At 51.0% G+C, this 12,145-nt stretch overlaps 1 protein-coding gene across 1 annotated transcript in view; it reads right to left on the bottom strand.

The window, feature by feature from the left end:
- Positions 1-3,502: 3,502 nt before the first annotated feature.
- ZNF438 (zinc finger protein 438) overlaps positions 3,503-12,145 on the bottom strand; it is a 170,932-nt gene continuing 162,289 nt past the window's right edge. The window contains exons 7-8 of the mRNA XM_079915229.1: positions 6,299-8,117; positions 3,503-4,984 (exon numbers count right to left, since the gene is read on the bottom strand). Coding sequence (XP_079771355.1) covers positions 4,366-4,984; positions 6,299-8,117 — 2,438 coding nt within the window. The 3' untranslated portion in view covers positions 3,503-4,365. The remainder of the gene's footprint in view (positions 4,985-6,298; positions 8,118-12,145) is intronic.

Below are 12,145 nucleotides of genomic sequence, written 5' to 3'. Positions count from 1 at the left end.
CTGCAAATGCCCTTAGAACACCTGGTGGGCGGTCTCTTTGCCACACCTGACTGGAGATTAAATTCCTACTTAATGACAGAAGGTAAAATCTTTCATTTTTTTGAGTAGCACTTAGTGGCTGATTTATCAAAACATGATCTATTGTGATGCTAACCACTTGCAGTTTTGTTTGTGGAATGTACTGAAAGAGGCAAGTACTGCCATCCTATTACAGGTGAATTCTTTATGGCTAAGCTGACCAAGGCGTGGTGGGCAATTTTGAACATGTGAGCAAGTTTCACTGAAAAAAAAAAAAAATCCCAAACCTGTTTAGCTTCACATCAAAATCAGAACAAGTGTCACATTTGGTCTCCTTCAGTAGACCCTGGATTTTCTCCTAGGGTTAAGACAACACATTGAAACATTCTCACACTTCTGAGCACGGAAGATGTGATGTACTACTTAGCTAACATCCTAAACACAAGTTTAAAATATGCTTGCAAAACCACGGTTATAGTTTTATTATGGGGATAACCATGACCATGACCAAACAGGAGATACAATAAACATTTCACCTCCAAAAGGAGCATCCCTGGAGAGGTGAATATGGTTCAGATATGTATTGGACCCCAAGTCCAGATAAGCTGCTGACTGCCTGACGTTAGGCAAGTCCATATAAAGTTGAAGCTAAATACCTGTTAAATCCCAGTTCATCCTTACCGTGGCCCTTTCCTCCGAGCTCAGCACAAAGGGGAGATTCTACACAATGTGTACCTAACAAAACACGTCAGCAGCTTGAATGGAGCAAACTGGTCCAGATCTGAGAATTCCAGTAAATAAATGGAGCTGAGCATTTATTGCCAACGATCATGTCACTGGGGCCACAGAAAACTGGAGCAGGGCAGCTGGGGGGTGGGAAGGAGCATGGAGCCAGGGAAGACAGTGGAATGCACGCAGGTTGGATTATTTATGGCGTGCTGATGGACAGACAACTTTCCATAGGAGAGGAACGGTCAAGCTCCAGCAGGAAGAGGTCCAGAGAAAGAGAGAGAAACGAAAGGGGTCGTGAATAAAAGTGACAGCTAATGAAACAATACAAATCTAAAATGCTGTAACTTTCAGAAATAATTTAGGGCCAAAAGAAAAAGAAAAAAAAACCCAAAAAAACCCCTCATTTTTCTGGCTCTGGGACAACTTGCCAAGAAGCAAAAGACATGCAGTGAAATGGACGTGCTGCATTTAAGACCAAATCTGCCTCCGTGCCTTCCTAGCTCTAAGGTGGGGAGCTCCTGAAGCTGGATTTACTCATAGAAAGGGAAAGGGACAATTTTATGTGTTTTTTGCTCACGTATCTATTTTTTCAACAAATATTGTACACTGTTCCTTGTCAGGGGCTGGATCCTCTGGGGCTATGTGCTGAGCAAAGACACAGTCCCTGCCCTCAAAAGGCTTATGGTCCAGTGTGGGAAACAGACAAGCCCACTGTGAGGTTCAGGACACTGGGGCGGGCGCTGTGACCAGGGCCAGCAGAGGCCGCGGAGGGCAGCCCCGGGGAGGGATTCGTGGCCCACAGTGGAACTGAGAACAGAGATCATCTAGTGAAGTTTACCTCCTGTATTGACTAAGTAGACGCCAAACCTCCATGTGATCCCAACCCCAGTTTATTTAAAAATTAAAATACACTTTTTATGCAAAGATGCAAATGTCTGTGGTTCTCCGCAGAGGTTTTATCCTTGAATTCTGGACGTGAGGCCGACCTGAGCTGTTTTAAGTTACCCTTCTACGGCACCACATACCTCTTCTTGCAAGTCTGCCCAAAGGTATAATAAATAACAGCCCCCAGTTACTCCGTGGCCCAAGTGTGCCCCACGCTCTATTTGTGTGGCATCGACCATTCACGACAGATGCTTTGGTGGGGGGGTGTCACGGCTCCCATCTTACCGGTGGGAGAATGGGGCCTCGAAAGGCAACTCACGGGCAGTAAGCCTCACAGCACCTCCTTGTACACGTCACTGCCTGTGGGTCACCTACGTAGGCTGGGACGTCTGCGCCCACGGAAGGATTGGCAAGCAAGACCCCCCGGGGAATCAACTTGAGCTGTTCCCGAAGTTCTTTAGCTGAACGATTCCCTTTTATCCACCTCCCCAGTCGGAGTCCCTTTTTGCAGCATTCCCACTGAAGAAGCGTCGTCATTAAGGACCAGAAACTCCCTGACCTAGGTGGCACTGGGCTGCTCCTGGAGAAACGCAGGGAGCGTCCTGAGAAGGGGACCCAGGCAGAGCGCTTCGTGAAGAGCCAACTGCATCTCCCCAGCTTTGCTCTTGGCCCATCCTAACCCTCTATTTCTTTCCAGAGGCTACCTGAGCCCTTGCTGTCTTGTTCTCACTGCAAGAATATGGGATTAAACATGGGCCACAGGCGAGAGTCCTCGCAACCTCGGGGACTTTGGACTCTCCTCTACGTGCGGGGTGGATGCACTCTGCCCCCCACACCTTTGTCTCCAACCGGACCCGCTCCTCTGCCCGAGGCCTTCTTGGCCAGTATTTCAGAAATACTGCTTAGCATCTGAAGACAGAGGGGTCTAAGAAGCACTTTAGAGTTTAAGTCAAGTTTCATGGTTTGAACTCAAGTAGCATTCGTGGTAGCTCTCATTTGTTAGTGTCTCCGAGACCACTCTTCCCAAAACAAACTAGATGCTGCGCTGAATGGTAAAGCTGTCCCGTGACTAGCCGAGTTCTAAAAATATTCACACAGTGGAGGTCTGATAGTATCTCTCTGAGATTGGGTGCAGTGTGATCGATTGATGAACCACAGCAGAATCTTTCCGAGATTTCTATCCCACCTTCTTATTCTCAAATTTATAAAACTATTTGCAAAAAAGCCAAGGATTGAGTTTTCCTTTTTTTGCGCTATTTGAACCAAATTGTACTTATGAACACTTGGTTTTAAAACGAGACATTCAGAAAGATGATTTAAGACCCGCTAGCTCATCAGTTAGAACTTAGGTCTTCCTCCGTTTAGGTAACTTCCTTTAACACAGAAAAATGTTATGACGATGCCCGGGCCCAGCTTCAGGAACAGGGCTGGCCACGTGCACGGCGCTTTCAACCAAAGCCCGGGATCCCAGTGGCTTGAAGTGTTCAGACTCCCGCATTCCGAGAGAACGATTTTGCAGCCAGGACGGCCAGAAACTTCAAATGGCAACATTTCTGATTCGAGGTAATTTCCCAAGAATTTAACAGGCAATCATTTACTCCTGACTTTCAAAGAGGACCCGGGCTTGAAAGGCACAGTTGCATCTAAAATTGATCAGCCAGTGACAGCCCTCTGAAGTTACTGGGGAAGAGGAAAGGCCGCTGAGACACCTGACATCTGGGCTGAACTACCCAGTTCACTCTCCAGGTTGTAAATTTTCTGACTCAAAAGACTTTTTGAAAATAACTTTTTAACAAAAAAGTGGTTTTTCTATTAGCTGAAGTACTAAGAAATGGCTGATGACTTTGACGGGAACACTACAGGTATCAGACTTATAGCACCTAAGCTTCAACGGATGTGCACTTAAGAAAATGAATTAAAAAAAATCAAAGTCCTGAAAACACGGACTTCCAGTTATGACAGATGAGAACCTTGTTCAAGGTGCTGCTCTACGGCATATTCAAACAAACTAGAGAATCTGATAAAGATCAACAATAGGCCAGGGTTGAGACAGAAATGATTTTGTCACCTGGACATTTACCACATTTGTCGACCTACTTAAACAGAAAACATGTGAACAGAAGGACACATACACGCACACAGACAGGAAATAACTCGAACACGTGTTTTTACTAAAAACCGTGCTTGAAGAATAGCCTATAATACTCTACATTTCAATCTGCAAATTTATCTTTTTATTGAATCTGAAATAAAGTCTCAGATACTAACAGGACATAGAATTTTAAAATAAAACTGCATTATGTTAGAAAAATATGCATCAAGGGCATATGTACATATATATGTGTGTGTGTATATATATATGTTTGTTTGTTTGTTTGTTTCTTTTGCGGTACGCGGGCCTCTCACTGCCGTGGCCTCTCCTGTTGCGGAGCACAGGCTCCGGACGCGCAGGCTCAGCGGCCATGGCTCACGGGCCCAGCCGCTCCGCGGCATGTGGGATCCTCCCGGACCAGGGCACAAACCTGCGCCCCCTGCATCGACAGGCGGACTCTCAACCACTGCGCCACCAGGGAAGCCCCATACATGTATATTTCATAATAAAATAAAACTGTACAAAACTCCCTGTGCTCATTAAAGCTGATCCTAACCTGCTTGATTTTTGGTATTAAGCACCACCATGGAACAGAGGAAGCGGAGAGAAAACCTCCCCTTACCCCCCGGCTCCCTGTCTCATTTTCCGGTCTCGCTGGAAGGTTCGATGACTCCCTGGCTGGAGAGCGTGCTGAGAACCGTCCAGAGTTTCAGAGGGTCCTCGCACTTGTGGCGCTCTTCCCAATGCAGGAGCAGCTCTTCCTTCCTTCCCAGCATCTGTGCACAAAGGACGCAGCGAAAGCCAGGCCGGGGCGGGGAGAGGGCAGCGTCGGGGCCGGGAGCCTCGGGGCCCTGGGGGTGTCCTCCGGGCTCACTGGGTCCTGGCTGGGCTCCTTCACGTTTCGCAAGTGTCTCCACCTCACTCTGATGACGGAGGTAGAGTTGCTTTTTCAGTCTGGGGACTGCACAGAGCTCCCCGTCCAAGGGACGGTGCTTAAGCTGCTTTCTTCTCTCAGGATGTTTCCAGAAAGGAGCAGCCTGTTGAACCAGTTCTCCCTGAGCTCCCCTGCTTCCTGGGGAGGGTGAGAGCTCCTCTTGCAACTGGCCCTGGATTTCCTCTCCATGAACGTAAAGCAGGTGGAACTTGATTTCAGCAAAAGACTGGGCAGTGATCTGACAGCGGCCACATCTGATCTGGAATTTGACCTCATCAGCCTGGTTTAGAAGGAGGTCTTCTTCCAGGCTGGACTTGGTCTCCCTGGAAAGGGGGGAAAGAGTCTGTATCAGATCTCATGGAAGAATACCAGCGGAACTTCTCCTTACAGCTCCTGGCCTTCGGGGATCTCAGACACACTCACCGAGGAGGGGCCGAAGGAGGGGCAGCAGAGAGCGCGTGGGAGGCAGAGGCCACGGTGAAGGCCAAGGTCAGTGCTGCCTGGGGCCTCACACTTCCCACGCCCGCAGGGTCCACTCCGGAAGGAGGCTCCCCCGGGAGCCACCTGTTCTTTGGTTACCATGGCAACAGACGTGAGCACCAGGAGAGCGGCAGGAACTCGCTGGGTCCAGCTGAGGCGACTGTCCCCCCGCCCCCCGGGCCCTCCTTCTCCCTGAGCACCCAGTGCAGGCTGGACACCTTAGCTAAAACTCAGCATGGACTCCGTTCAACAATTAAGAAGTGAGGTTTCTTTGGGGAGGCCGCTATGTACCTCAGGAAAAGGGGCAGAAATGCCTACAGAGACACAGAGAAACCCCCAGAAAGGCCGGGAGGAAACAAGACAGGCGTAACTTATTTTTAATGAATATGACAGGCCAAGCTGAAATTGAACAGAAAGGATTTAGAACCATTAGGACAACTGGGAACGGTCAGGGGCCGAGGATCTAAAGTGCTGGAAAATGGTGAAGTTTCACGGTGCTGACGAGCATTCCCTTCAGCGCAACCTCCGCCCCATCACCTAGAGCAAGGTGGACAGACCAGGGCGTTTCCCTGGTTTACTCCAACTCTCAGACCCGCCTGGCAGTCTTTCAGATTACTCAGCTGGCTCGTTTACGGTGCTGGGAAGCAGCGCTGAACAGACAAGGACACAGGAGACGGCAAACCCGGCCTGACGGGGAAACAGGGCAAGTGCTGTGCCTCGGGCCCGCACCCGGGGGCTGGTCCGTGCGGCAGAGCCGCGCTGAGGCCGCGCCACCTGCCACGCCGTGTTCTGGGCTAAATGGTGCTCTTTGGGTATACATTCTGTGGCCAAGAGTTTGGAGAACATTACTTCTCGGAAGCACCAGAACTATAGACACTAAGTTACTCTTTCATATTTCAGATGCAAAATTAATCTCTTGCCCAACTGTCCCCAACGTCCCTCAAAGGGACCTCTGTGTCCTGGCTCGTAGAAGGCGGAGTCATCAAAAATCACTAATGATCAGAGACCAGAGAGGAATGCGGCCACTCTTCACAGAACAGGGGGAAGAGGTGGCAGCTCCCTTATGAAATCTTAACCTGGGGGAGGGTCTTCCAAACCCACCTTGCCGCATGTGGAATCTGGCCCTGACCTCAAATCCGAAGCATCCCCACACTCACCTGTCCACCGGTCCCTCCATCCCTCGGGCAGTCTGCTCCCTGGTCCTCAGCAAGTCCCCCGGCTGCGGCTGCGGCTCGCAGGGGGAGGGCTCGGTGCTGACGGCCACCCCGTGCACCTCTTTCAGGTGGCCGAAGTAGACTCTGACGTGGCCGAACACCTTCGCGCAGAATTCGCAGCACACGAGCCTCCTGGGCCGGGAGTCGCCGTGATGCAGCCGCACGTGTGCGCTCAGGCTGCCCGGCCGCACGTAGGCTTTGCGGCAGAGCCGGCAGCTGTAGGGCCGGCTGTCGCTGTGCGTGTTGGCGCGCTCGCGGAGGTGCTGCTTGGGCTGGAAGGCGTGCTCGCACACGTGGCATCCGTGCGAAGGCTTCTTGAGGCCGGGGAACCCATTTCTAAAGGCCGAGCCGGGCTTCGGGGAGGGGCCGTCGTCCTGCCTGCAGCCCAGATGCTTGGGGGCGGCGAGGGAGTCATTGAACAACGCGTGCTCCCGGCTGCCGGGCGCCGGGGGCTGTAGCGTGGCCGCGGGCGAGGCCAGGGCAGCCAGGGCCGGCAGGACCAGGACAGGTTTGGGCATGATGCTGCGGTATTTTTTCACAGCCCCAGGTTTCTGGTCCCTGGATTCCTGGGGCTCGGCTTTGGCTCTTTCTTTGCCATCTTTACACTTATTACTGACACATTTCCTCCTTTTACCCTGAAATGTCAGAAGTTCATCCGGGACCTTCCGTTTTCTTCCTCTTCTCTTGGCTGCCCCGCCGTTCGGTTTTGTTTTGTGGTTGAGGTCGGCTTTGGTGGCCGGACAGTAGGCCCTGTCGCAGGGGCTCTGCCACGACGCCTGTGGGGCAGGTGCCCTGTCGGCCACCTGGGGGGCCGAACAGAAGCCCTCCGGGATGGACCAGGTCTTATCACCGGCTGCCCTGAGCCCAGGGAGAGAAACATGCGCAACGTTCACAGCTGCTCCGCCTTTGTAAACTTGCGACGCCCTCGCTCTTGAGTAGGGCAGGATGGGCAGTTTACCTCTGGGGATGGAAGGGACCACCTGAACCGCGTTTCCAATAACGCCTGGCGACAAATGGGTCGTGGCCCTGGCAGGGTCGACCTGTTTTCTAAGTTCTCCCCTGGCAACAGCAGGCTTCCTGGAGGGCTTCTTGCCTGCAACGCCTGCTCTCCCTGAACTCTTCGGGAGGCCCCGCTCGGCAGAGGGCTCCTCCAGTGTGGACAGCGCTGGGGCGGCGGGAGGGTCCCGACCTCCGTGGTCGCTGGTCCCTGGGGGCCCAGGGTCTCCACGGCCACCCCCACTGGTCAGCGAGGCCGGGGCCTGGCCGGGTGCCAGCGCTGGCTTGGGTGGGCTGGGCTTGTGCGGGGCCTCGGGATGCTCAGGCAGGGGAGTGGCCGCTTGGGTTTGGGCGGGAGCTTGGCTACAGCCCCTGTCGGAGGAGCTGCACCCCGGTTTCTTTCTGGCTCCTTTGCTATGTCCTGGGCGTTGGTACCGGGGGATGGGCAGCTTCAGGTTCTTGGGCAGAGGCAGTCTGGGTTTCTGGAGTGGCTGAGCCGAGGTGACGTGTGGCAGAGCGACGAGAGAGAAGGTCCCTTCCTGGCCGGCCACCTGCATCAGCGCGTAATTCTGGGGGGGCATCCCCAGGGCCTTCGAGCCGAGGGAGGGGCCTGGATGCGCGTGGTCAGAGAGGGAGGGCGCCGGGCCCGGGACCACTCTGGGCGCCAGGACTCGGGGTGCAAGTTTTGGAGCGATGGTTCTAAACTGACTCTTACCCTGCAGACCCTTCCCACCCTGAATCGTTCCAGGAGGGCTGTTTGATTCACCTGCAAGGACAATGCAGCATAAAAAGTCACGCTGGTGTCACATCAGCATCTTACCATTCCCTCTGCCTGGAAGCATCCCTAGACCCAGCCCTGCCCTTGGGGGCAAACCCCGTGTTCCTCAAGACCCAGCCTGAAGGTCAGCTCCTGCTCACCCTCCCAGGACTGATGATTCACCACTCTCCACGGTAATTTATCTGTTTATGCATCTCTACGACTAAACACAGAGCTTCCTGAGAGCTGGGGCTTCCCCCTCCTTGTATTCCACAAGTCCGTCCTCTCCACTGGCCTAATTCTGCCAGGGCGACCCCACCCCTCCCCCAAGCTCCCGGGCTGCCCACCCTCTGGCATGTTCTGCCTTGTACTCTATTTCTTTCATATAAATGTCTTGCTTTCCCTATTAAGCTCTGTGAGCGTGAAGCCCGTATTGGATCTGCCTTGCTATTTCCCACTGTATCTTTGGTACGAAACAAATGTTTCTTGTATCAAACGTCTTTTTCACTCAATTTCAGGATACACAGTTTGACCCACTGGCAGCCAATCCGTTCTGCACAGCGGATGAATTCCAGCCTGAGTGCTGGCTTGGTGGCTGTTTTCCCGTGTGACTTGTGGATTTCTTTTCATACCTCCCAAACTGTTTATGTGTGCTTTTGCAATTAAATCACCGGTATTAAAAAAGCTGACGTGACACCTTACAAGCATGTTGCAAGAAAAACAAAAAGATACACAGTGATAAGATACAGAGACAACATAAAAAATACATGAATCACACAAAAAGCCCCTTCCAGGACACCAAGAGGAACAACTTTAACTGACAGACTAACACTTCACATTCCCCAGATTTATTAGGCTGACGGAAGAGCAGTGATTACTGCTCTGAGGGACAATTAAGGAAACAGTTCTTGCTTCTCAGGGCTGATTCACTGACTTGATCCCCTGAGGCCTCAAGCTCCTAAGGCCTGGCTTCAGAGGAGCTTCCCATTTCTAAGTACCTCGTGTTAGTCAAGCTTCACTTCAACGCGTGTTTACCAGGTACCTACACTATTCTAGACAGTGGATGTGGCAGGCCCGTGAGTCCTCTTCTGAAACCACTGCGGCCAGATGTATTTTGGAATTTACACTTTCAAATTTTAGGAAAGTAGTAAGATGTTCACGCCAGATGTTACCTAACACCCAGCAGAGTCTGCCGAGTACCCCTAGTTAAACCTAGTACCACCTCTGGAGTAACACATGAGTATTCACAAGGGGGAACCTAGTACCTAGTACCTAGTACCTAGTACCACCTCTGGAGTAACACATGAGTCTTCACAAGGGGGAAAAACATGAAGGTTTTTAAAGGGTCTTATTTCAGTTCAGGCTTTGCCTCTGAATGAGTTTTGGTACCCAACGTTTGATAACATTTTCTGTTTTCAGAGCCTGTTAGGTTTTGGAGTCATAGGAAGAGGACTGAAGAACTATTTCTTTAGGGGCCACCAAGGATCTAAAGATGAATGGATACAATTTCTGCCTTAGGTAGCTGGCAATCTGGTAAAGCAGACAAATGAACATTAAAAAAAATCAACCTTGATTTTCATGTCTACAGTTAGTGAAGTGGCAATTTTAGCAGAAAATTGATGTTTTCAGCAAAAATGACACTCTGCGAGTAAACAAATAGTAGCACAGGAGGAATAAGGCTGAAATATATCCTGACAGACCAAATTATTTTGGTAGCTTACATTAGAGGAAGAGGGAAAAAGAGTCGTGTTACGGTCTGGGGGCATCAGACAAGGATAATTATGTCATCTGTTGTTTTTCCCTTTTGGCTTTGCTACCATGAAGTTCACGGGTAAACTGACGGGTCGATCACCTCACAACAGTCACCCAAATTGATATGCTACATTTGCCTCATCTTCCTGCATAATTTAATTCATTTTTTTACTTCTATTTTCACAGCCTTTAAATTTAAACGTCTTTCATGTTAAGCCTCATCTCATCTTTCTGGAAGAAGTACTGACGTAAGTTGTACGTATTGATAAATATACTAAATCAGAACTGGTGAAAGTTTGCAGAGAGCTTAAAAGTATTGAAAGCTTTTGGTTGCCTAGGGACAAGGCTTATTAAATAATTCCACTAACAATCACAATGGTCTTTGCATCTACACAACCTATCGGGGTGAGGGAGGGAAAAAAGAAGAAACATTGGGTGATTTCTGTCTAGGCCATACTCCTAAGTGATCGAGCACACAATATTTATAGCGAGAAGAGCTGGAAGAAAGGCTATGCTGGCCTTAATTAGCCGCGAGTCCTCTTGAAATAGTACGTGACAGTAACGCATCGCAGCACAAGACACGTCACTTGTCTTGCTCAAGTCTGTGCAGTCGGCTCTTCGTCCCCGAGCCAGAGCCCAAGTCCTCGCAGGGGCCTCCAGGGCCTGGCGCCCTCGGCTCCTGGGAGCCCTCTGACCCGCACCGCCTCCAGGCACGCCAACCGCCCCCCCGGGGCTGGTCCTCGCCTGCGCTCTCACCACCCTGACTGCTTCCCTAGGTGACCGCCGGTACCTGCTGCAGCATTCCCTTCAAGTTTTGTTCAAACCGCCTCTTCGTGATGAACTCTTCCCTGAGCGCCTCAGTAACCTGTACCCCATTCTGAGCTCCCTGCCCCGCCTTCCTGTTTTAATTTTCTCCCGTACACGTGCTCACGGACTTCATTATGGTCCGCAGCCCCCCCACCTCTGGAGTGAATTTCTCGAGGGAGGGGAGTTTATCTGCCTCTTCAGGGCCTGGAACAGGGTTAGGCATGGGCTCAGAAATCTGATAATTATTTGTTTAATTTGTAAGTGGTATTTGTGATAAAGTGACCAGTGGCTGAAAGAAAAAAAAAAAAACCATAACTTAAAAGCAAGCTTGAACAATGCCAAATTACTTTGAAAATTTGCCCACTGCCAGCATAAGGAAATGGGTTTGCACCATGATTTAAAAACAAACAAGCAAACGAAAAACCAAACCAAACAACAACAAAACCTTTTGAGATAAAGGGGAGAGGTGAGGCCAACTGACGAACCACCTGAGGAACTAACAAGAGAGACAGTAAGTGATGCTGTTGGGATGTGAACCCCACAAATAGTGGCAGAAACAAGCAAGCTCTGGAGTAGACGTCGCTTTAAAGAAAACAGACATGCGAGGAGGGAAAAAGACGGGGATTAGAGTGAAGAGAGGAGGAACAGCTAGAAACAGAAAACTGACCCTCAGAGGCAGAGAACGGCGATGCCAGCACAATGAGGAGCAGAAATAACAAAGAAGAGAAGATGCAGCTGAAGCAACAAGCGGTGGTCAAGGTCACGTCAAGGTCCCCGAAGACTTCCACTGGGAAGGGGCTTCCTAGGTTTTATGACCAAGTGTAAGGAAGCAACCTTCTGACAGTTAAGGTTTCCAGCAATGAAACCAACTATCTTTATTGAGCCATTCCAAAGGCGAGGGAGGGAGCTAATTACGATACATGTAAAGTGGATGTGCTTCGGCCTGCCTTGGTGGCCGATGCAGGGGACACGGGTTCGTGCCCCGGTCCGGGAGGATCCTACATGCCGCGGAGCAGCTGGGCCCATGAGCCATGGCCGCTGAGCCTGCGCGTCCAGAGCCTGTGCTCCGCAACGGGAGAGGCCACAGCAGTGAGAGGCCCGCGTACCGCAAAAAAAAAAAAAAAGTGGATGTGCTTCAACTGATCTTCAAGAGTTCGTCCATTACAGTGGAAATAAAGTCACACACAAAGAGCAATGGCAGTCAAAAGAAAAGGAGGCCGACCGTGGTCCAGGAGCACAGGAAACTCTTTAGGGTAACCAGCTGTCCCGGCAACAGAGAACACTGATCGGTGAGCAGCCTGGTGGCCTGAGACCACAGGGCCCTGGGTGAGAAGTACGGGGCCCGCCGCACAGAGTCATCCTTCAGTTCCCTGCAATTCAAAGAAGTGGGTGCTGGCGTAGAAGAGCGTATCAACTGGCTTCATGATCACTAACCACAAGCTAGTCACGAGAAGTCTGTGGGGTGAAAAGACAAGGCC

This window comes from Stenella coeruleoalba (assembly GCF_951394435.1).
Source record: "Stenella coeruleoalba genome assembly, chromosome: 2".
In the NCBI taxonomy this organism is placed as follows: Eukaryota; Metazoa; Chordata; class Mammalia; order Artiodactyla; family Delphinidae; genus Stenella; species Stenella coeruleoalba.
This window is presented reverse-complemented; position numbering and strand designations above follow the sequence as displayed.